At 49.6% G+C, this 22,286-nt stretch overlaps 1 protein-coding gene across 1 annotated transcript in view; it reads right to left on the minus strand.

The window, feature by feature from the left end:
• Nucleotides 1-765: 765 nt before the first annotated feature.
• LOC120921522 (E3 ubiquitin-protein ligase RNF12-B-like) overlaps nt 766-22,286 on the minus strand; it is a 29,270-nt gene continuing 7,749 nt past the window's right edge. The window contains exons 2-3 of the mRNA XM_040334010.1: nt 7,179-7,476; nt 766-2,307 (exon numbers count right to left, since the gene is read on the minus strand). Of these exons, the coding sequence (XP_040189944.1) occupies nt 2,301-2,307; nt 7,179-7,476 (305 nt within the window). The 3' untranslated portion in view covers nt 766-2,300. The remainder of the gene's footprint in view (nt 2,308-7,178; nt 7,477-22,286) is intronic.

A 22,286-nucleotide genomic window follows, 5' to 3' on the forward strand; every position in this document is an offset into this window, starting at 1 on the left:
ACCGAAAGGGGAGAGATGTAAAGGAATGACCCGGGACATCCAGAGACTTTGTGAGGATGGGGGATACTCCTGTGTCAGCGTCCCTGATAAGTCTTGGGTCTGAGTCCACTCTGTGCCCTTTGGGCATGGAGTGGCAAGTGAATCATAACTCATGTATTACATGAGATGGGACATCACTGACAGTTCGTATTGCAGGATTTTGAGACACTGCAAGATGTTGGATTGTTCTGGCATGGATAGTGTTTTACAGTATATTCCTTAAAATGCCTGCAAAGAATATTCTATGATTTCTAGTGACATGCTAATTGAATCAGGGCCTGGGAGGCAGTCCATTGTCCTTGTGTAAAGGTGTTGTAACGGACAGGTGTTAATCCCAGGTCTGCTCCCAGACCTATAATTATGCATGCTAAAAACTGTTATGTGTGATAACACTGTCTCTGTATGCGGAGACGAAACGTCTGCCTAGGAGACGGAGTGGGTGAAGGTTTTGTTGTTATTAATTAAAGAATGTTTAGTAATTAGCCTTAGTGTGTGATGAGGGGGGGGGGGGGACAGTTTGATTGTTCCTGTAAATTCTGTGACCTGTTGTACTATATAAAAAGCTGAGAAGAAATCATTAAAGTATCATTACATTTGGAACAAGTACAGAGCTGCGTGTCTCGTCTTGATTCTGGGAAAATGGGATGCCTGCTGTTCTGTCTGTGTGTCAGATGAGCTGTTGTCGTGGATGGAAGGTCGTAAACGGTGGTGACCGTTACAGCTCTATCCAGACATTGTGTGGTGGGGGGAAGGCTCTATCCAGACATTGTGTGGTGGGGGGAAGGCTCTATCCAGACATTGTGTGGTGGGGGGGAAGGCTCTATCCAGACATTGTGTGGTGGGGGGGAAGGCTCTATCCAGACATTGTGTGGTGGGGGGGGGAAGGCTCTACCCAGACATTGTGTGGTGGGGGGAAGGCTCTATCCAGACATTGTGTGGTGGGGGGGAAGGCTCTATCCAGACATTGTGTGGTGGGGGGGAAGGCTCTATCCAGACATTGTGTGGTGGGGGGGGAAGGCTCTACCCAGACATTGTGTGGTGGGGGGAAGGCTCTATCCAGACATTGTGTGGTGGGGGTGAAGGCTCTACCCAGACATTGTGTGGTGGGGGGAAGGCTCTATCCAGACATTGTGTGGTGGGGGGGAAGGCTCTATCCAGACATTGTGTGGTGGGGGAAGGCTCTATCCAGACATTGTGTGGTGGGGGGGAAGGCTCTATCCAGACATTGTGTGGTGGGGGGGAAGGCTCCATCCAGACATTGTGTGGTGGGGGGGAAGGCTCTATCCAGACATTGTGTGGTGGGGGGGAAGGTTCTATCCAGACATTGTGCGGTGGGGGGAAGGCTCTATCCAGACATTGTGTGGTGGGGGGGAAGGCTCCATCCAGACATTGTGTGGTGGGGGGGAAGGCTCTATCCAGACATTGTGTGGTGGGGGGGAAGGCTCTATCCAGACATTGTGTGGTGGGGGGGAAGGCTCTATCCAGACATTGTGTGGTGGGGGGGAAGGCTCTATCCAGACATTGTGTGGTGGGGGGGAAGGCTCTATCCAGACATTGTGTGGTGGGGTGAAGGCTCTACCCAGACATTGTGTGGTGGGGGGAAGGCTCTATCCAGACATTGTGTGGTGGGGGGGGAAGGCTCTACCCAGACATTGTGTGGTGGGGGGGAAGGCTCTATCCAGACATTGTGTGGTGGGGGGGGAAGGCTCTATCCAGACATTGTGTGGTGGGGGGAAGGCTCTATCCAGACATTGTGTGGTGGGGTGAAGGCTCTACCCAGACATTGTGTGGTGGGGGGAAGGCTCTATCCAGACATTGTGTGGTGGGGGGGAAGGCTCTATCCAGACATTGTGTGGTGGGGGGGAAGGCTCTATCCAGACATTGTGTGGTGGGGGGAAGGCTCTACCCAGACATTGTGTGGTGGGGGGGAAGGCTCTATCCAGACATTGTGTGGTGGGGGGGAAGGCTCTATCCAGACATTGTGTGGTGGGAACGTCACGTAGTCTTCATGTGCTCCTGGCCTTCTAATGATGAAGACTTCCTCCCCATATTTACTATTCTAGAATGTAATTCTGACTACACACTTCATTTCTGTATCAAAGTCTTTGGGTTGTGGGTCATCTTTTAGGACTGTCTGAGACAATCTGTCCTCCGGGTCCCAGATCTGGAATGGCATTGTGTGGTGAGAACAGGGATTTGATGATTGCTCATTGATTGGGATGAAGATTGTTTGAACACGGTGTGTGAGGGGATCTCTCTCTTCAAAACCTGAGAAAAGAAAAAGTAATTATCATCCATGTCTGAGACAATGATTTCCACCGAGGTGCTTTCCCTGGGAGTGTACTGAGTGCAGCAGAAGGAGGGATGGAAGGGACAGAAGTCCCAGGTTTAGTATTATTAATAGTTGGTGTGACAGACTCCCCCGGGACGGAGGCTTTTGGAGGGGACTGAATGCTCGCCTCTTGCCTACCGATCATGGGCCCTGGCATTTGGGGGGAATGGTGCTCTTTGTGAGCTGTATGCCTGGGGACCCTGGGAATTGTATGAAGGAGTTCTGTGTTGATATGTATGATAACGTGTATTGTAGATAGGGAGTCACATCGTCTGCTTTAAAGGATTAGTTAATTAGCTCATGTAAATTTATGTTTCTGGTTACAGGTGTATTGTTAGAGTAATATGAGCAGGAGGGGGGAACCTCCTCTTCTACTGTATATAAGACTTGTATTCTGGTTCTAATACACAGTCCATGTTCAGCAATCACACGAGTATCGTCTTGTTTATAGGGGTTGGAATATCTGATATCTATATTTGGACTGGAAGGAAGCGGTATATAGAGGTATATAGAGGAAGGGGAATATAGAGGTATATAGAGGAAGCGGAATATAGAGGTATATAGAGGAAGCGGTATATAGAGGTATATAGAGGAAGCGGTATATAGAGGAAGCGGTATATAGAGTGTAGCGCCCCCTTACTTTCAGTATGGGCACTACGCTAAAGTTAGTGGGGGATGGGAGAGTTATTTTGCTCCCATTCATAATTTGTTAAATCTGGGCTGCTGTCATTCCTGAACTGTCCTGTAGGTCAGTCTGCGTTCCAGGGGTGCCGATCCCACCCCTGAGCGACAGTTGGCGCTAGAGGGGTTCTGGCAGAGCCACTTTTCCCCAGCAGCCAATTAGAGGAGTTTTCCCTCGCGGGGCATGCTGGGGGAGAGTATATCTGTGGAAGACGCCATTTTTGTTGGTTCTTCACTGGTTCCAGGTTCCAGGTGCGGCACCCACCTTCAGAGTGTGCGCATCCAACAGACCCCGGCGATATGGCCTACCAGGGGTCGCATGCTACGTGGAGCTTCATGTTGCTGAAAGGGGCCCCAGTGACTTGCTGGGTCCCCGGCTCTATTGAAGAGATCCCAAGCTATGTGCTGTGCGGTGGGGATTGGCTCAAGGAAAACCCAGAGGCAGGTTATCTGAGGGGCCTGAATGAACCATCGGGGATCTGGTGACTGGGACATTGACAGGTACACTTCATCTGCCACCCGGTGACCCTGACCTAATCTACACATGCTGTAGAGACACATATAATGGGTGATAGGACCGCATTTCAGGACTAGAAGGTGTTTATCAGGGGGTTCCATTAGGGTCCCCAATCTATCAGCACCCCTCTACTTCATTCCCACCATATACAGAGGGGGAGGGGGAATACCGATCGTCTCCCCTGCAGATGGTGTAAGTTCTCCCTCTTACATAGAAATGAAGGGTCTATAATTTTTATCATAGGTGTATTTTATCCCTACAGTCACACGGGGGAGGGGAAACATGAGGATTTAGGGGGCCAATGGGCGGGGTCACGTATTGTAAGATCTTGGAGGAGAACCTCCTTCCCTCAGACAGAACCCTGAAGATGGGTCATGGACGGGTCTTCCAGCATAACAATGACCCAAAACATATCGCCAAGGCAACAAAGGAGGTGCTCTATAAGAAGCACATGAAGGTGATGGAGTGGCCTAGCCGGTCTCCAGACCTTAATCCCATAGAAAATGTATGGAGGAGCTGAGACTTCGAGGATTTAGAGAAGATCTGTAAAGAAGAGAAAATCCCTCCTGACATGTGTGGAGACCTGATCACCAACTACAAGAAACCTCTGACCTCTGTGCTTCCCAACAAGGAACCTCCCCCAACTACTAAGGGACCTCCCCCGACTACTAAGGAACCTCCCCCAACTACTAAGGGACCTCCCCCAACTACTAAGGGACCTCCCCCGACTACTAAGGAACCTCCCCCGACTACTAAGGAACCTCCCCCAACTACTAAGGAACCTCCCCCAACTACAAGAAACGTCCGACCTCTGTGCTTCCCAACAAGGAACCTCCCCCAACTACTAAGGAACCACCCCCAACTACTAAGGAACCTCCCTCGAATACTAAGGAACCTCCCCCAACTACTAAGGAACCTCCCCCAACTACTAAGGAACCTCCCCCAACTACCAAGGAACCTCCCCAACTACCAAGGAACCTCCCCCAACTACTAAGGGACCTCCCCCGACTACTAAGGGGATCAAATACTTATTTTCCTCCCTTTATAACATTTGTATCATGTGATCTCTCTGGGGTTTTGGTTGATATTCTGTCTCTATCATATAAAATACACCTATGAGAGAAATGATAGACCCTTCATTTCTATGTAACAATCTGCAGGGGAGCCGATCGGTATTTTCCCCTCCCCCTCTGTGTATATATACCCCCCCCCTCTGTATCAGAATCCAGACTTGGGTTGGATGCTCAGTTATCCATCTGATATGAAGAGATGCAGCTTTTGGGGTTCAGCCATTAGAAGGGAATAAAAGACAAGACTTACTTCAACCATTTTGGCCAGAAAAATGAAGCAATGTTGGAGAAGAGATCTTGGGGTTGGCCGGCCGGTTGGACGGTGAAGATGACGGTACGTATTGGGAGGGTCGGTCTTGCTGTGGTAGTAGTGGAATGTTTTTTCTTTGCTTCATCAGCTAGGCATGCAAAGTACATGGAGCTGTTAGTGTTGTTAGTCATGGCAGGAAGACGTTTTATACACAGACGTTACAAGGTCTTAGTTCTAGGCAGGTAGTATGAATACAGATACAGGTAGGATGTGCCGTGTGACATGCCGTGTGACATGCCGCGTGACATGCCGTGTGACATGCCCTGTGACATGCCGTGTGACATGCCCTGTGACATGCCCTGTGACATGCCGTGTGACATGCCCTGTGACATGCCGTGTGACATGCCGCGTGACATGCCCTGTAACATGCCGTGTGACATGCTGTGTGACATGCCCTGTGACATGCCCTGTGACATGCCCTGTGACATGCCGTGTGACATGCCCTGTGACATGCCCTGTGACATGCCGTGTGACACGCCCTGTGACATGCCCTGTGACATGCTGTGTGACATGCCCTGTGACATGCCCTGTGACATGCCCTGTGACATGTGTGTCATGCTGTGTGACATGCCCTGTGACATGCCGTGTGACACGCCCTGTGACACGCCCTGTGACACGCCGTGTGACACGCCCTGTGACACGCCGTGTGACATGCCCTGTGACATACCCTGTGACATGCCCTGTGACATGCCCTGTGACATGCCCTGTGACACGCCCTGTGACATGCCCTGTGACATGTGTGTCATGCTGTGTGACATGCCCTGTGACACGCCGTGTGACATGCCCTGTGACATGCCCTGTGACATGTGTGTCATGCCGTGTGACATGCCCTGTGACACGCCGTGTGACATGCCCTGTGACACGCCGTGTGACATGCCCTGTGACATGCCCTGTGACATGCCCTGTGACATGCCCTGTGACATGCCGTGTGACATGCCCTGTGACATGCCCTGTGACATGCCCTGTGACATGTGTGTCATGCCGTGTGACATGCCCTGTGACACGCCGTGTGACATGCCCTGTGACATGCCCTGTGACATGCCCTGTGACATGCCCTGTGACATGCCGTGTGACATGCCGTGTGACATGCCCTGTGACATGCCCTGTGACACGCCCTGTGACACGCCCTGTGACATGTGTGTCATGCCGTGTGACATGCCCTGTGACACACCGTGTGACACGCCCTGTGACACGCCCTGTGACACGCCCTGTGACATGCCGTGTGACATGCCGTGTGACATGCCGTGTGACACGCCCTGTGACATGCCCTGTGACACGCCCTGTGACACGCCGTGTGACATGCCCTGTAACACGCCCTGTGACATGCCCTGTGACACGCCCTGTGACACGCCCTGTGACACGCCCTGTGACATGCCCTGTGACATGCCCTGTGACACGCCCTGTGACACGCCCTGTGACACGCCGTGTGACATGCCCTGTGACAAGCCGTGTGACATGCCCTGTGACATGCCGTGTGAAATGCCGTGTGACATGCCGTGTGACATGCCGTGTGACATGCCGTGTGACATGCCCTGTGACACGCCCTGTGACACGCCCTGTGACACGCCGTGTGACATGCCCTGTGACAAGCCGTGTGACATGCCCTGTGACATGCCGTGTGACATGCCGTGTGACATGCCCTGTGACATGCCCTGTGACATGCCGTGTGACATGCCGTGTGACATGCCGTGTGACACGCCCTGTGACACGCCCTGTGACACGCCCTGTGACACGCCGTGTGACATGCCCTGTGACACGCCCTGTGACACGCCGTGTGACACGCCCTGTGACATGCCCTGTGACACGCCCTGTGACAAGCCGTGTGACATGCCCTGTGACACGCCCTGTGACATGTCCTGTGACACGCCCTGTGACACGCCCTGTGACATGCCCTGTGACACGCCCTGTGACACGCCCTGTGACACGCCGTGTGACATGCCCTGTGACAAGCCGTGTGACATGCCCTGTGACATGCCGTGTGACATGCCGTGTGACATGACGTGTGACATGACGTGTGACATGACGTGTGACATGCTGTGTGACATGCCCTGTGACATGCCCTGTGACATGCCCTGTGACATGCCGTGTGAATGTAGGACCCCAACATGCACCATTCCCATAGGAATTCACATACAGGACAGAACAATGTCATTAGTCCACAGACATGGAGCAGGAAATGGAGTAGGGAACGGACCGCGGCTGGACAAACATGGCGGCCTCACCTCTTACCATTGGAGGGGCTTCTCCCCGGCGTTGTCTCTTCTGGGCGGAGTCAGATTCTCCTCCATGGTATTGGACGGCAGGTACAAGCTGTAGACCCCTCTCTTGTATCCGAAGGGTTTACAAGGCTTTTTGGCCTTGACGGATGAGCGGTCGTGGTGGAGTTGGCCCCCCCAGGGGGACACAACGTTTGTCTGATAGAGAGGAAACGTGGCCGCTTGCTGGAGACAAGGGTAAGGACAGGCCGCCGATCGATGAGCCTGGCCGAGGCCTGGGCTGGAGACGTGATTACCCAAATATGAGCGTTCTACATGGAAGAAATGATGGAAACCGGCGTGAAAACCCCGACCGAGGAAATCACAACCTTTCTAGAAGATTCCATCTGTTACAATGTTACTTTTCATTAATGTAATGACAGGCTGACACGGATGGATGGATGGATGGATGGATGGACAGGGAGAGAGTGGGGGATGGATAGAGGGATGAAATCTAAAGACTGATGAATGGATGAAAGGATCCACAGAGGAAGGGATGGATGGATGGATGGATAGAGGGATGGGACCGGACCTACAGATGGATGGATAGAGGGATGGGACCGGACCTACAGATGGATGGATGGATGGATGGATAGAGGGATGGGACCGGACCTACAGATGGACGGATGGATGGATGGATAGAGGGATGGGACCGGACCTACAGATGGATGGATAGAGGGATGGATAGAGGGATGGGACCGGACCTACAGATGGATGGATAGAGGGATGGGACCGGACCTACAGATGGATGGATGGATGGATGGATAGAGGGATGGGACCGGACCTACAGATGGACGGATGGATGGATGGATGGATAGAGGGATGGGACCGGACCTACAGATGGATGGATAGAGGGATGGGACCTGTAACGGACATATGCATGCTGCCGGGACAGTTATAATCTCATGCAGGGAGGACTACAAGGAACTGCATGGCTTGTCACAATTGGATGTACCACATTGTATTCTGAGCTCAAAGGGTTAATTGGACAAGTCTCTTTCATTGCTGAATGCTAATGTTCCCTTCGCATAGCTAATGAACCCTCTTTTGTGTAGGTAACAGCCTCCTGTGAGGTGTATGCTGATGGGGATTATGTGTGAGTGATAATTGTTTTAAAGGTTAATTGAATTCTATTGAGAAAGGAATGTGCCTGGCCAGAAAATGTTAAGTGGTTTGCGGTGCCGAAGCGTCTAGAGACTGGTCAAGTGATTAATTCAAGGAGATGTCATTGTTTCAGGGGGTCTGTGTTGAAGCCCCCTACTGGGAAAAGGGGAGGGCGGAAACTGTCATTGTTCTTGTAACAGTTGTAAGCAGATATAAGCAGGTGAAATATGCCAAATAAAGTCAGTCTACTTGACCCTTCAAACGTAGCCCGTCTCGTTTCTTGGAAGGGCGTTCGATGGGATATACCGGCGGTACCTGCATATCGCAGCTTGCCAGGGAAAAGGACGTCTCCAACGGCTGAGACCCCTCACTACCAGTGGGTAGCCGTTACATTGGTTGGCAGCGGTGGGATGGTCCTTTTATCCAAAGAGCAAGTTCTGAATGGAGTCGCAGTACACCAGGCTGAAAAGATCCACACTAAAAGATCTATTGGAGAGTCGTGGTAGGAGCGCCAGCAACAGACCACGGAGGGAGCTGATAGCTGAACTGCTGGAGCTGGACGAAATGGATGGATCTATGGAAGGAACTGAGCCCCTTGCACCGGTCAGCGAAGAAGATGTAATTACTGGGATTGTACAGCGGAGATTATCCTTGTATCCAGAAACGTCCGTGGAACTTATCAACCAGCTGTTCCGGGAAGCAAGGGAAGAAATACAAACGAAGAGGGGACAAGAACTGGAACTGGTAAGAGCGAGACAGCCCATTACACCTGCAGTTCCTACCCCCCCACCTGCTGCTACAGGAAAGAAAATACCGTTCACTGCATTTAAAGCTTTTGTAGAAAGTGAGGAGGAAATAGATGGATATTTGGCGGACTTTGAGAGGCAGTGCTTGTGACGGTATCGGTATGATATCCCCGTCAAGCATTCCCTCCTCTCCATACAAGAACATCACAGGATCATCCACACATGAGTCAAGACTGGATGCTGGAACCAAGACTGATTTATTGGCAGCTTGCTGCTGGTTATAAATACAGTTTTACAAGCTAAATCCTTAATCAAGGAACAATGGGAGCTCCACCCCCTTTTCACCCACTCTGGAGTTCTCATACAGAATATAGCCAGACAATTCGGAGCCGACCTGAAAACACATTTTCTTTAGATAAGGACATCAGTGGAGTTAAATACTAGGTGTAACAGCCTGACCACAATGAAGCAATCAGAATAATTAACATGAGCCACTTATCTAATCATTGTAAACAGTAAGGCCGGTCTCCTTCACACACACAATAAATCAATTACCATTTGAACTAGGGAGCTGGCTGAGGAAGGGTCATTAACATATCAATCAGCCTGTAACACATGAACCCTTTTTACCTCTAACACACACAATATCTCTAAAACAAGCAGGGAGAATTACATGCTTCACAGTGCTCACTACACCAGGTACCACCAGACCAATGGGTCACTATTTTGTCGGGGAAATTGTCGGGCAAAGCCAATGCAGCCTTTCGGGCTCTCGCTCCAGAGGATATTTTACAATATCAGCAAGTTAAAAAGGCGCTGCTAACCCGATATGCCGTAATGCCAGAAGCCTACCGCCGGCGCTTCCGGGATTCCAAGAAGATGGCTGTGGACTCCCACATGGAATGGGCCAACCAGTTACAAAGGGTGGCATCGCTTTGGGTCCAAGGGTGCAAGGCCAACACCGGGGAGGAAGTATTGCAGCTGTTCCTAATGGAACATTTCTTCCAAGACCTGGCCGCAGACATACAAGACTGGGTACGAGATCGCCGTCCCGCTAACTTAAACAAGGCGGCTCGGCTAGCAGATGAGTACGCGGAGACAAGGAAAGTAAGCCAGGGTACTATGCGGCTGGCTCATAAGGTGGAACCGCGTACTCCAACCGTCACCCCACGCCCAGAGTTTCGGGCTCCAGTCCCACCACGTCCTCAGGGGCCTAGCAACTACCCCCGGGATTCGCCTAGGGTGACGTGCCATCACTGCAGCGACACGGGACATATTGCTCGTTATTGCCCTTTGAGAGCTACAAATAACAATTGGAGACGCACAACACCCAACACAGAGGTCACTCCATCACGTCCCTCTGCGTCCCACTGCCTGGAGACCGAGGGGGGCCCTGAGGAATGTCTGGGAATTTGGTATGAGGCAGACCCAATACAAGCGGCCTCTCCGGATAACCGTCAGCATCACCGTCAGGAGGTACGAGTGAATGGACAAGTAGCACAAGGCCTAAGAGATTCCGGGACTACTATCACTCTGATTCAAAAACATCTGGTAAAGCCAGAGAACGTGTCCACTCGCACAGTTGCCGTCCGGGTCGCAGGGCGTGCTGTATTTCGCGTACCCACCACCCGGGTGCACTTAGACTGGGGAGCCGGGTCAGGAAAGACCACAGTTGGTATCATGGACAACCTACCTGCCGAGGTGGTGCTGGGCAACGACATTGGCCCTCTGACTTCGGCTTATTTACCTACACCTGCTGCTTGTGCCGTGACCACCCGCGTTGCTGGAATCAACCCGCTTGCTGCTGAGACCCGGGTAAGACTATCTTCCCCGACATGTACTGTAGATCCGGCACAATATCACAGTCTAAAATGGGAATGTGACAAGTTGGCCAGTGAGAAATCAGAGATGCAACGACACTATGTCATGTATTATGAGATGTCCCGTGGCTTGAACATTGAAATGCACAAACAGGCGGAAATTGTCAAAAGATTAAATGGGATTTGCATCCAGGTGGTGCCGTATCTGTCCCAAGAGCATCAGCAACAGGTTTTGGGAGCCATTGAGAGAGCAAAGCAAGTGACTGTTCCAGTACTGAATTCTATTATTCACCGTCACCATCAGCTACCGACCTGGTAAGCCAATAGGAAGGCCGACGGACTGTCCAGGCAAACGGAACTTTTACCCTAACAGCAGACCGGACATCCCCAAGTTGATCCGAAAAGGATCAATCCGGGTCTGCCGGAGTGTTCCACAAAAGGGGGGCAGTGTAACGGACATATGCCTGCTGCCGAGACAGTTATAAGCTTCATGCAGGAAGGACTACAAGGAACTGCATGGCTTGTCACAATTGGATGTACCACATTGTATTCTGAGCTCAAAGGGTTAATTGGACAAGTCTCTTTCATTGCTGAATGCTAATGTTCCCTTCGCATAGCTAATGAACTCTCTCTTGTGGGGGTAACAGCCCCCCTGTGAGGTGTATGCTGATGGGGATTATGTGTGAGTGATAATTGTTTTAAAGGTTAATTGAATTCTATTGAGAAAGGAATGTGCCTGGCCAGAAAATGTTAAGTGGTTTGCGGTGCCGAATCGGCTAGAGACTGGTCAAGTGATTAATTCAAGGAGATGTCATTGTTTCAGGGGGTCTGTGTTGAAGCCCCCTACTGGGTGAAGGGGGGGCGGAAACTGTCATTGTTCTTGTAACAGTTGTAAGCAGATATAAGCAGGTGAAATATGCCAAATAAAGTCAGTCTGCTTGACTCTGCAAACGTAGCCCGTCTCGTTTCTTGGAAGGGCGTTCGATGGGATATACCGGCGGTACCTGCATATCGCAGCTTGCCAGGGAAAAGGACGTCTCCAACGGCCGATACCCCTCACTACCAGTGGGTAGCCGTTACAGGACCGGACCTACAGATGGATGGATGGATGGATGGGACCGAACCTACAGATGGATGGATAGAGGGATGGGACCGGACCTACAGATGGATGGATGGATGGAGGGATGGGACCGAACCTACAGATGGATGGATGGATGGATAGAGGGATGGGACCGGACCTACAGATGGATGGATGGATAGAGGGATGGGACCTACAGATGGATGGATGGATGGATAGAGGGATGGGACCGGACCTACAGATAGATGGAAGGATAGAGGGATGGGACCGGACCTACAGATGGATGGATAGAGGGATGGGACCTACAGATGGATAGAGGGATGGGACCTACAGATGGATAGAGGGATGGGACCTACAGATGGATGGATGGATGGATATATTGGTAACCTCATATTAGAGGAATTTCTAGACCAGAGATTCTCGATCTGGTATCGGTCACACGGCGCCCTCTCTAGGCCACACCCACGTATAGTTTTACATATGACAGTGCCACCCACACACACATAGGACACCCAAAGCCCATGGCGTGTGAAACACTCAAAAACTTCACCCAGTGCCAAGAAAATGTGCCGCACATAAAGAGGTGACACAAAAACGTGCAACGGTGTACACAGCACTCTACAATCAGAGGGTCCCGCCCTGATCCCCCGGGGGGGGGCTCCAGACGAGGACTGGGGTACTTTGCACTTGGTCCATCAGGCCGAAACAGACGGACCCAAGTACTAGGCGGGGCTCCCCGAAGGGATAGGCGGGGCTCCCCAAATGGAGACCCCATGAGAGAGGGAGAACTAAGCCAGAAGGCCGTGTCCCCACCCCCCCTCCCAAGACTTTCAGGGCAGATCCGAGGACGTTTAGGTTAGCGGGCCGGCGATCTCGTACCCAGTCTTGTATGTCTGCGGCCAGGTCTTGGAAGAAATGTTCCATTAGGAACAGCTGCAATACTTCCTCCCAGGTGTTGGCCTTGCACCCTTGGACCCAATGGGATGCCACCCTTTGTAACTGGTTGGCCCATTCCATGTGGGAGTCCACAGCCTTCTTCTTGGACTCCCGGAAGCGCCGGCGGTAGGCTTCTGGCGTTACGGCGTATCGGGTTAGCAGCGCCTTTTTAACTTGCTGGTATTGTAAAATATCCTCTGGAGCAAGAGCCCGAAAGGCTTCATTGGCTTTGCCCGACAATTTCCCCGACAAAATAGTGACCCATTGGTCTGGTGGTACCTGGTGTAGTGAGCACTGCCTCTCAAAGTCCGCCAAATATCCATCTATTTCCTCCTCACTTTCTACAAAAGCTTTAAATGCAGTGAACGGTATTTTCTTTCCTGTAGCAGCAGGTGGGGGGGTAGGAACTGCAGGTGTAATGGGCTGTCTCGCTCTTACCAGTTCCAGTTCTTGTCCCCTCTTCGTTTGTATCTCCTCCCTTGCTTCCCGGAACAGCTGGTTTATTAGTTCCACGGACGTTTCTGGATACAAGGATAATCTCCGCTGTACAATCCCAGTAATTACATCTTCCTCGCTGACCGGTGCAAGGGGCTCAGTTCCTTCCATGGATCCATCCATTTCGTCCAGCTCCAGCAGGTCAGCTATCAGCTCCCTCCGTGGTCTGTTGCTGGCGAGGGTCTCAGCCATTGGAGAAGTCCTTTTCCCTGGCAAGCTGCGATATGCAGGTACCGCCGGTATATCCCATCGAACGCCCTTTCAAGAAACGAGACGGGCTACGTTTGGAGGGTCAAGCAGACTGACTTTATTTGGCATATTTCACCTGCTTATATCTGGTTACAACTGTTACACAGTGCAAAACATAAAAATACAAAGATGTGACAAGCAAATGAATAAATAAAAGAAAGTGGAGAGGAGGGGAGTGAAAAGTGGTCATTGTGCAATGGCCAGGAATAAAAAAATTCCCCCGGTCCCAGCCAGAAGGCCCGGCCCAGGAGGCGGGTGCTAAACAAAAGGCCCGGCCCAGGAGGTGGGTGCTAAACAAAAGGCCTGGCCCAGGAGGCGGGTGCTAAACAAAAGGGCCGGCCCAGGAGGCGGCTGCTAAACAAAAGGCCCGGCCCAGGAGGCGGGTGCTAAACAAAAGGCCCGGCCCAGGAGGCAGGTGCTAAACAAAAGGCCTGGCCCAGGAGGCAGGTGCTAAACAAAAGTCCCGGCCCAGGAGGCGGCTGCTAAACAAAAGGCCCGGCCCAGGAGGCGGGTGATAAACAAAAGGCCCGGCCCAGGAGGCGGGTGCTAAACAAAAGGCCCGGCCCAGGAGGCGGGTGCTAAACAAAAGGCCCGGCCCAGGAGGCGGTGCTAAACAAAAGGCCCGGCCCAGGAGGCGGGTGCTAAACAAAAGGCCCGGCCCAGGAGGCGGGTGCTAAACAAAAGGCGTGTATCTGGTGCAGTGACCGGGGCGCCATAAATCAAAGTGACCCTCTCACACGGTACGGCACCCCTAGACTGCCACGCCAGGGGCACATGCATTATAGGCTTTCTAGTTCCTATCTGACCCCCCGAGCGGATCAGTGCAGCCCTCTGTCCCGCCAGATAGAGAGCCCTTCTAGGTTTTCTCAGGGAGAGCCACCAGACACTTAACCACTTAAAGCGGGGGTTCACCCTGTTAAAAAAAAAAAAAAAGTTTTTTTTTATTAGACCATTAAATTCGGCATCGTAGCGCGAGCTACGGTATGCCGGTCTTACATTTTTTATCGCCGTACTCACTGCGCTATCGATGATTGAAGAATCCGGGGAATGGGCGTTCCTATGGTGAGAGAAGGTGATTGACGGCCGGCCCTGGCACGTCACGCTTCTCCGGAAATAGCCGAAATAGGCTTGGCTCTTCACGGCGCCTGCGCATAGCCTGTGCGCAGGCGTCGTGAATAGCCGAGACCTACTCCGGCTGTCTTCGGGGAGCGTGACGTGCCAGAGCCGGCCGTCAATCATCCTCCCTCTCCATAGGCACGCCCATTCCCCGCGGGAGTCGGATTCTTCAATCATCGATAGCACAGTGAGTACGGGGATTAAAAATTTAAGACCGGCATACCGTAGCTCGCGCTACGATGCCGAATTTAATGGTCTAATGATGGAAAGGAGGGTGAACTACCGCTTTAAGGACCGCCACCTGTAAATATACGTCGGCAGAATGGCACGGCTGGGCAGATGGACGTACCGGCACGTCCTGTACATCTACCCAGCTGTGGGTCGCGGGCGCGCGCCCCGCGACCCGGTCCGAAGCCCTGGGACCCGATCGCCGCTGGGGTCCCGCGATCGCTCCCCGGAGCTGAAGAACAGGGAGAGCCGCGTGTAAACACGGCTTCCCTGTGCTTCACTGTGGCGGCTGCATCAATCGAGTGATCCCCTTTGAGACACAATCGATGACGTCAGACCTACAGCCACACCCCCCTACAGTTGTAAACACACACTAGGTGAACACTAACTCCTACAGCGCCCCCTGTGGTTAACTTCCAAACTGCAGCTGTCATTTTCACAATAAACAATGCAATTTAAATGCATTTTTTGCTGTGAAAATGACAGTGGTCCCAAAAATGTGTCAAAATTGTCCGAAGTGTCCGCCATAATGTCGCAGTCACGAAAAAAATCGCTGATCATTAGTAGAAAACATTTTTTTTTTATAAAAATGCAATAAAACTATCCCCTATTTTGTAAATGCTATAAATTTTGCGCAAACCAACCGATAAACGCTTATTGCGATTTTTTTTTTACCAATAATATGTAGAAGAATACGTATCGGCCTAAACTGAGGAATGTTTTTGTTATATATTTTTGGGGATTTTTATTATAGCAAAAAGTAAAAAATATTGCATTTTTTTAAATTGTCGCTCTATTTTTGTTTATAGCGCAAAAAATAAAAACCGCAGAGGTGATCAAATACCACCAAAAGAAAGCTCTATTTGTGGGAAAAAAAGGACGCCAATTTTGTTTGGGAGCCACGTCGCACGATCACGCAATTGTCTGTTAAAACGACGCAGGGCAGAATCGCAAAAAGGGGCGGGGTCCTTTACCTGCATTTTGTTCCGGGGCTTAAGTGGTTAAGCAGCCTCCACCGGTACTAGCCCTTCCAGGCCCCCATCATTCTGGCAGATTTGCATGGCACCACCCAGCTACAGGGTGACACCAGACGCTGACAGGAACAGCGACCACACCAACACCAGCCAGAAGGATGGAAAAAGAGCCAACCAGAAGGCCATACCCGATGCAGCACCCATCCTCACCAGGAGCAGCCTTCCGGATGGCTCAGACCCAACCATTGGCCGGCCCCCAGTGTCACCCTTCCAGGGGCAAGGACACCATTGGATTCCATCTGCCCTCTCCGGATGGCTCAGACCCAACCATTGGCCGGCCCCCAGTGTCACCCTTCCAGGGGCAAGGACACCATTGGATTCCATCTGCCCTCTCCGGATGGCTCAGACCCAACCATTGGCCGGCCCCCAGTATCACCCTTCCAGGGGCAATGACACCATTGGTTTCCATCTGCCCTCTCCGGATGGCTCAGACCCAACCATTGGCCGGCCCCCAGTATCACCCTTCCAGGGGCAAGGACACCATTGGTTTCCATCTGCCCTCTCAGGATGGTTCAGACCCAACCATTGGCCGGCCCCCAGTATCACCCTTCCAGGGGCAAGGACACCACTGGTTTCCATCTGCCCTCTCAGGATGGTTCAGACCCAACCATTGGCCGGCCCCCAGTATCACCCTTCCAGGGGCAAGGACACCATTGGTTTCCATCTGCCCTCCTCACTCTTGGGCGATTTGGGTCAATTTTTTAGGCATTTTCCCAAGGCCCCCTGAAGAACCCAGAAGGCACCCAGGTGGAGAAAGGTTGTTCTAGACCAGGGGTTCCCCAAGAGCGAGGGCCACTTAAGCAACTTGGTAACCAATCTCGGGCCACAATGAGCGGAGCGGACGGATGACAGGTCACGGCTACTCTATAGGCCCTTCGATCCGGCCAGATGGAAGAGGACAAATGTTTTTCGGATTGGAGATAGGCAGGCGTAAAACGGACATCTGTCGCTCTGTTGAGGTGAATTGAGGGTCCCATTTGGTTGGGTTAATCGTGTGAAAAGGGCCTAAGACTGCTTTCACACTGATGTGATGCGGATTACCCACACGTGTCTATCCCGGGGGTTAGCTGAACTTTGACTCCGCCTGTGGCAAAAGCCGGCGCTGTAGAGGAAGCATTGGCTTATGGGGCCCCTTTCTTCCTCTACCACCAGCTTCATTCACACCACTGATGCTGTGGTATGGCGGGTCGGCAACCTGCGATCTTTGCATGCCAACCCGCCATTCCAGAGCGGGAGGTCGCAGGCCACAACAGAGGGCTCCGCGGGCCACATGTCGCCCCTGGGCCACTGGTTGGCCACCCCTGTTCTAGTTCCATCACAATACAACCGTATGGATGGCTGGACATCAGGATGATCTGTAGATGAATAGATGGAAGGATCTGGTAATATTAGAGGTATGAGTGGATCCCAATCAGTGGAGTATATGGACGGCTGTAGATTGATTGGTGAATTGGTAGTATTTGATCATATGGTTGATGGATGAGTAGATGGATGATGGATAGAGATCACAATGGATCTGTAGATGGATGGCTGGATGGATGGAGACATGGATGAATGGAGGCATGGATGAATGGAGACATGGATGAATGGAGACATGGATGAATGGAGACATGGATGAATGGAGACATGGATGAATGGAGGCATGGATGAATGGAGGCATGGATGAATGGAGACACGGATGAATGGAGACATGGATGAATGGAGACATGGATGAATGGAGACATGGATGAATGGAGGCATGGATGAATGGAGGCATGGATGAATGGAGACACGGATGAATGGAGACATGGATGAATGGAGACATGGATGAATGGAGACATGGATGAATGGAGACATGGATGAATGGAGACATGGATGAATGGAGGCATGGATGAATGGAGACATGGATGAATGGAGACATGGATGAATGGAGACATGGATGAATGGAGACATGGATGAATGGAGGCATGGATGAATGGAGGCATGGATGAATGGAGACACGGATGAATGGAGACATGGATGAATGGAGACATGGATGAATGGAGACATGGATGAATGGAGGCATGGATGAATGGAGGCATGGATGAATGGAGACACGGATGAATGGAGACACGGATGAATGGAGACATGGATGAATGGAGACATGGATGAATGGAGGCATGGATGAATGGAGGCATGGATGAATGGAGACATGGATGAATGGAGGCATGGATGAATGGAGACATGGATGAATGGAGACATGGATGAATGGAGACATGGATGAATGGAGACATGGATGAATGGAGGCATGGATGAATGGAGGCATGGATGAATGGAGGCATGGATGAATGGAGACATGGATGAATGGAGACATGGATGAATGGAGGCATGGATGAATGGAGGCATGGATGAATGGAGACACGGATGAATGGAGACACGGATGAATGGAGACATGGATGAATGGAGACATGGATGAATGGAGGCATGGATGAATGGAGGCATGGATGAATGGAGACATGGATGAATGGAGACATGGATGAATGGAGGCATGGATGAATGGAGACATGGATGAATGGAGACATGGATGAATGGAGACATGGATGAATGGAGACATGGATGAATGGAGACATGGATGAATGGAGACATGGATGAATGGAGACATGGATGAATGGAGGCATGGATGAATGGAGACATGGATGAATGGAGACATGGATGAATGGAGGCATGGATGAATGGAGACATGGATGAATGGAGACATGGATGAATGGAGGCATGGATGAATGGAGACATGAATGAATTGTATTTGTAGAGATACAGAATGAGGTGACTTTCTGGGTGATCACAATCATTATGGACGAGGATATGGATGATGGATCTGTAGATTGATTGATGGAAGCAGATTGGTAGATGAACTAGTACGGTAGGTCCTCCTTTATGATCCCAACCAATAAGTATATAGATGATGGATGGAGACCAGAATGGATCTGTAGACGGATGGCTGGATGAATTGTATGGTATTTGTAGAGATCATAGAAGACAACTTTCTAGGTGATCACAATCTATGCAGTATATGGATGAAGGATGGAGTATATGGATGATGGATGGAGTATATGGATGATGGATGGAGTATATGGATGATGGATGGAGTATATGGATGATGGATGGAGTATATGGATGATGGATGGAGTATATGGATGATGGATGGAGTATATGGATGATGGATGGAGTATATGGATGATGGATGGAGTATATGGATGAAGGATGGAGTATATGGATGATGGATGGAATATATGGATGATGGATGGAGTATATGGATGAAGGATGGAGTATATGGATGATGGATGGAGTATATGGATGAAGGATGGAGTATATGGATGATGGATGGAGTATATGGATGATGGATGGAGTATATGGATGAAGGATGGAGTATATGGATGATGGATGGAGTATATGGATGATGGATGGAGTATATGGATGATGGATGGAGTATATGGATGATGGATGGAGTATATGGATGATGGATGGAGTATATGGATGATGGATGGAGTATATGGATGATGGATGGAGTATATGGATGATGGATGGAGTATATGGATGATGGATGGAGTATATGGATGATGGATGGAGTATATGGATGATGGATGGAGTATATGGATGATGGATGGAGTATATGGATGATGGATGGAGTATATGGATGATGGATGGAGTATATGGATGATGGATGGAGTATATGGATGATGGATGGAGTATATGGATGATGGATGGAGTATATGGATGATGGATGGAGTATATGGATGATGGATGGAGTATATGGATGAAGGATGGAGTATATGGATGATGGATGGAGTATATGGATGATGGATGGAGTATATGGATGATGGATGGAGTATATGGATGATGGATGGAGTATATGGATGATGGATGGAATATATGGATGAAGGATGGAGTATATGGATGAAGGATGGAGTATATGGATGAAGGATGGAGTATATGGATGATGGATGGAGTATATGGATGAAGGATGGAGTATATGGATGATGGATGGAGTATATGGATGATGGATGGAGTATATGGATGATGGATGGAGTATATGGATGATGGATGGAGTATATGGATGATGGATGGAGTACATGGATGATGGATGATGGATGGAGTATATGGATGAAGGATGGAGTATATGGATGATGGATGGAGTATATGGATGATGGATGGAGTATATGGATGATGGATGGACTATATGGATGATGGATGGAGTATATGGATGATGGATGGAGTATATGGATGATGGATGGAGTATATGGATGATGGATGGAGTATATGGATGATGGATGGAGTATATGGATGAAGGATGGAGTATATGGATGATGGATGGAGTATATGGATGAAGGATGGAGTATATGGATGAAGGATGGAGTATATGGATGAAGGATGGAGTATATGGATGATGGATGGAGTATATGGATGATGGATGGAGTATATGGATGATGGATGGAGTATATGGATGAAGGATGGAGTATATGGATGATGGATGGAATATATGGATGAAGGATGGAGTATATGGATGATGGATGGAGTATATGGATGATGGATGGAGTATATGGATGAAGGATGGAGTATATGGATGATGGATGGAGTATATGGATGATGGATGGAGTATATGGATGATGGATGGAGTATATGGATGATGGGTGGAGTATATGGATGATGGATGGAGTATATGGATGATGGATGGAGTATATGGATGAAGGATGGAGTATATGGATGATGGATGGAATATATGGATGATGGATGGAGTATATGGATGATGGATGGAGTATATGGATGAAGGATGGAGTATATGGATGAAGGATGGAGTATATGGATGATGGATGGAATATATGGATGAAGGATGGAGTATATGGATGATGGATGGAGTATATGGATGATGGATGGAGTATATGGATGATGGATGGAGTATATGGATGATGGATGGAGTATATGGATGATGGATGGAGTATATGGATGATGGATGGAGTATATGGATGAAGGATGGAGTATATGGATGATGGATGGAATATATGGATGAAGGATGGAGTATATGGATGATGGATGGAGTATATGGATGATGGATGGAGTATATGGATGAAGGATGGAGTATATGGATGATGGATGGAGTATATGGATGATGGATGGAGTATATGGATGATGGATGGAGTATATGGATGATGGGTGGAGTATATGGATGATGGATGGAGTATATGGATGATGGATGGAGTATATGGATGAAGGATGGAGTATATGGATGATGGATGGAGTATATGGATGATGGATGGAGTATATGGATGATGGATGGAGTATATGGATGAAGGATGGAGTATATGGATGATGGATGGAGTATATGGATGATGGATGGAGTATATGGATGATGGATGGAGTATATGGATGATGGGTGGAGTATATGGATGATGGATGGAGTATATGGATGATGGATGGAGTATATGGATGAAGGATGGAGTATATGGATGATGGATGGAATATATGGATGAAGGATGGAGTATATGGATGATGGATGGAGTATATGGATGATGGATGGAGTATATGGATGAAGGATGGAGTATATGGATGATGGATGGAATATATGGATGAAGGATGGAGTATATGGATGATGGATGGAGTATATGGATGATGGATGGAGTATATGGATGATGGATGGAGTATATGGATGATGGATGGAGTATATGGATGATGGATGGAGTATATGGATGATGGATGGAGTATATGGATGAAGGATGGAGTATATGGATGATGGATGGAATATATGGATGAAGGATGGAGTATATGGATGATGGATGGAGTATATGGATGATGGATGGAGTATATGGATGAAGGATGGAGTATATGGATGATGGATGGAGTATATGGATGATGGATGGAGTATATGGATGATGGATGGAGTATATGGATGATGGGTGGAGTATATGGATGATGGATGGAGTATATGGATGATGGATGGAGTATATGGATGAAGGATGGAGTATATGGATGATGGATGGAATATATGGATGATGGATGGAGTATATGGATGATGGATGGAGTATATGGATGATGGATGGAGTATATGGATGATGGATGGAGTATATGGATGAAGGATGGAGTATATGGATGAAGGATGGAGTATATGGATGATGGATGGAGTATATGGATGAAGGATGGAGTATATGGATGATGGATGGAGTATATGGATGAAGGATGGAGTATATGGATGATGGATGGAATATATGGATGATGGATGGAGTATATGGATGATGGATGGAGTATATGGATGAAGGATGGAGTATA

Source organism: Rana temporaria (genome assembly GCF_905171775.1).
Source record: "Rana temporaria chromosome 1 unlocalized genomic scaffold, aRanTem1.1 chr1d, whole genome shotgun sequence".
NCBI classification, from domain to species: Eukaryota; Metazoa; Chordata; class Amphibia; order Anura; family Ranidae; genus Rana; species Rana temporaria.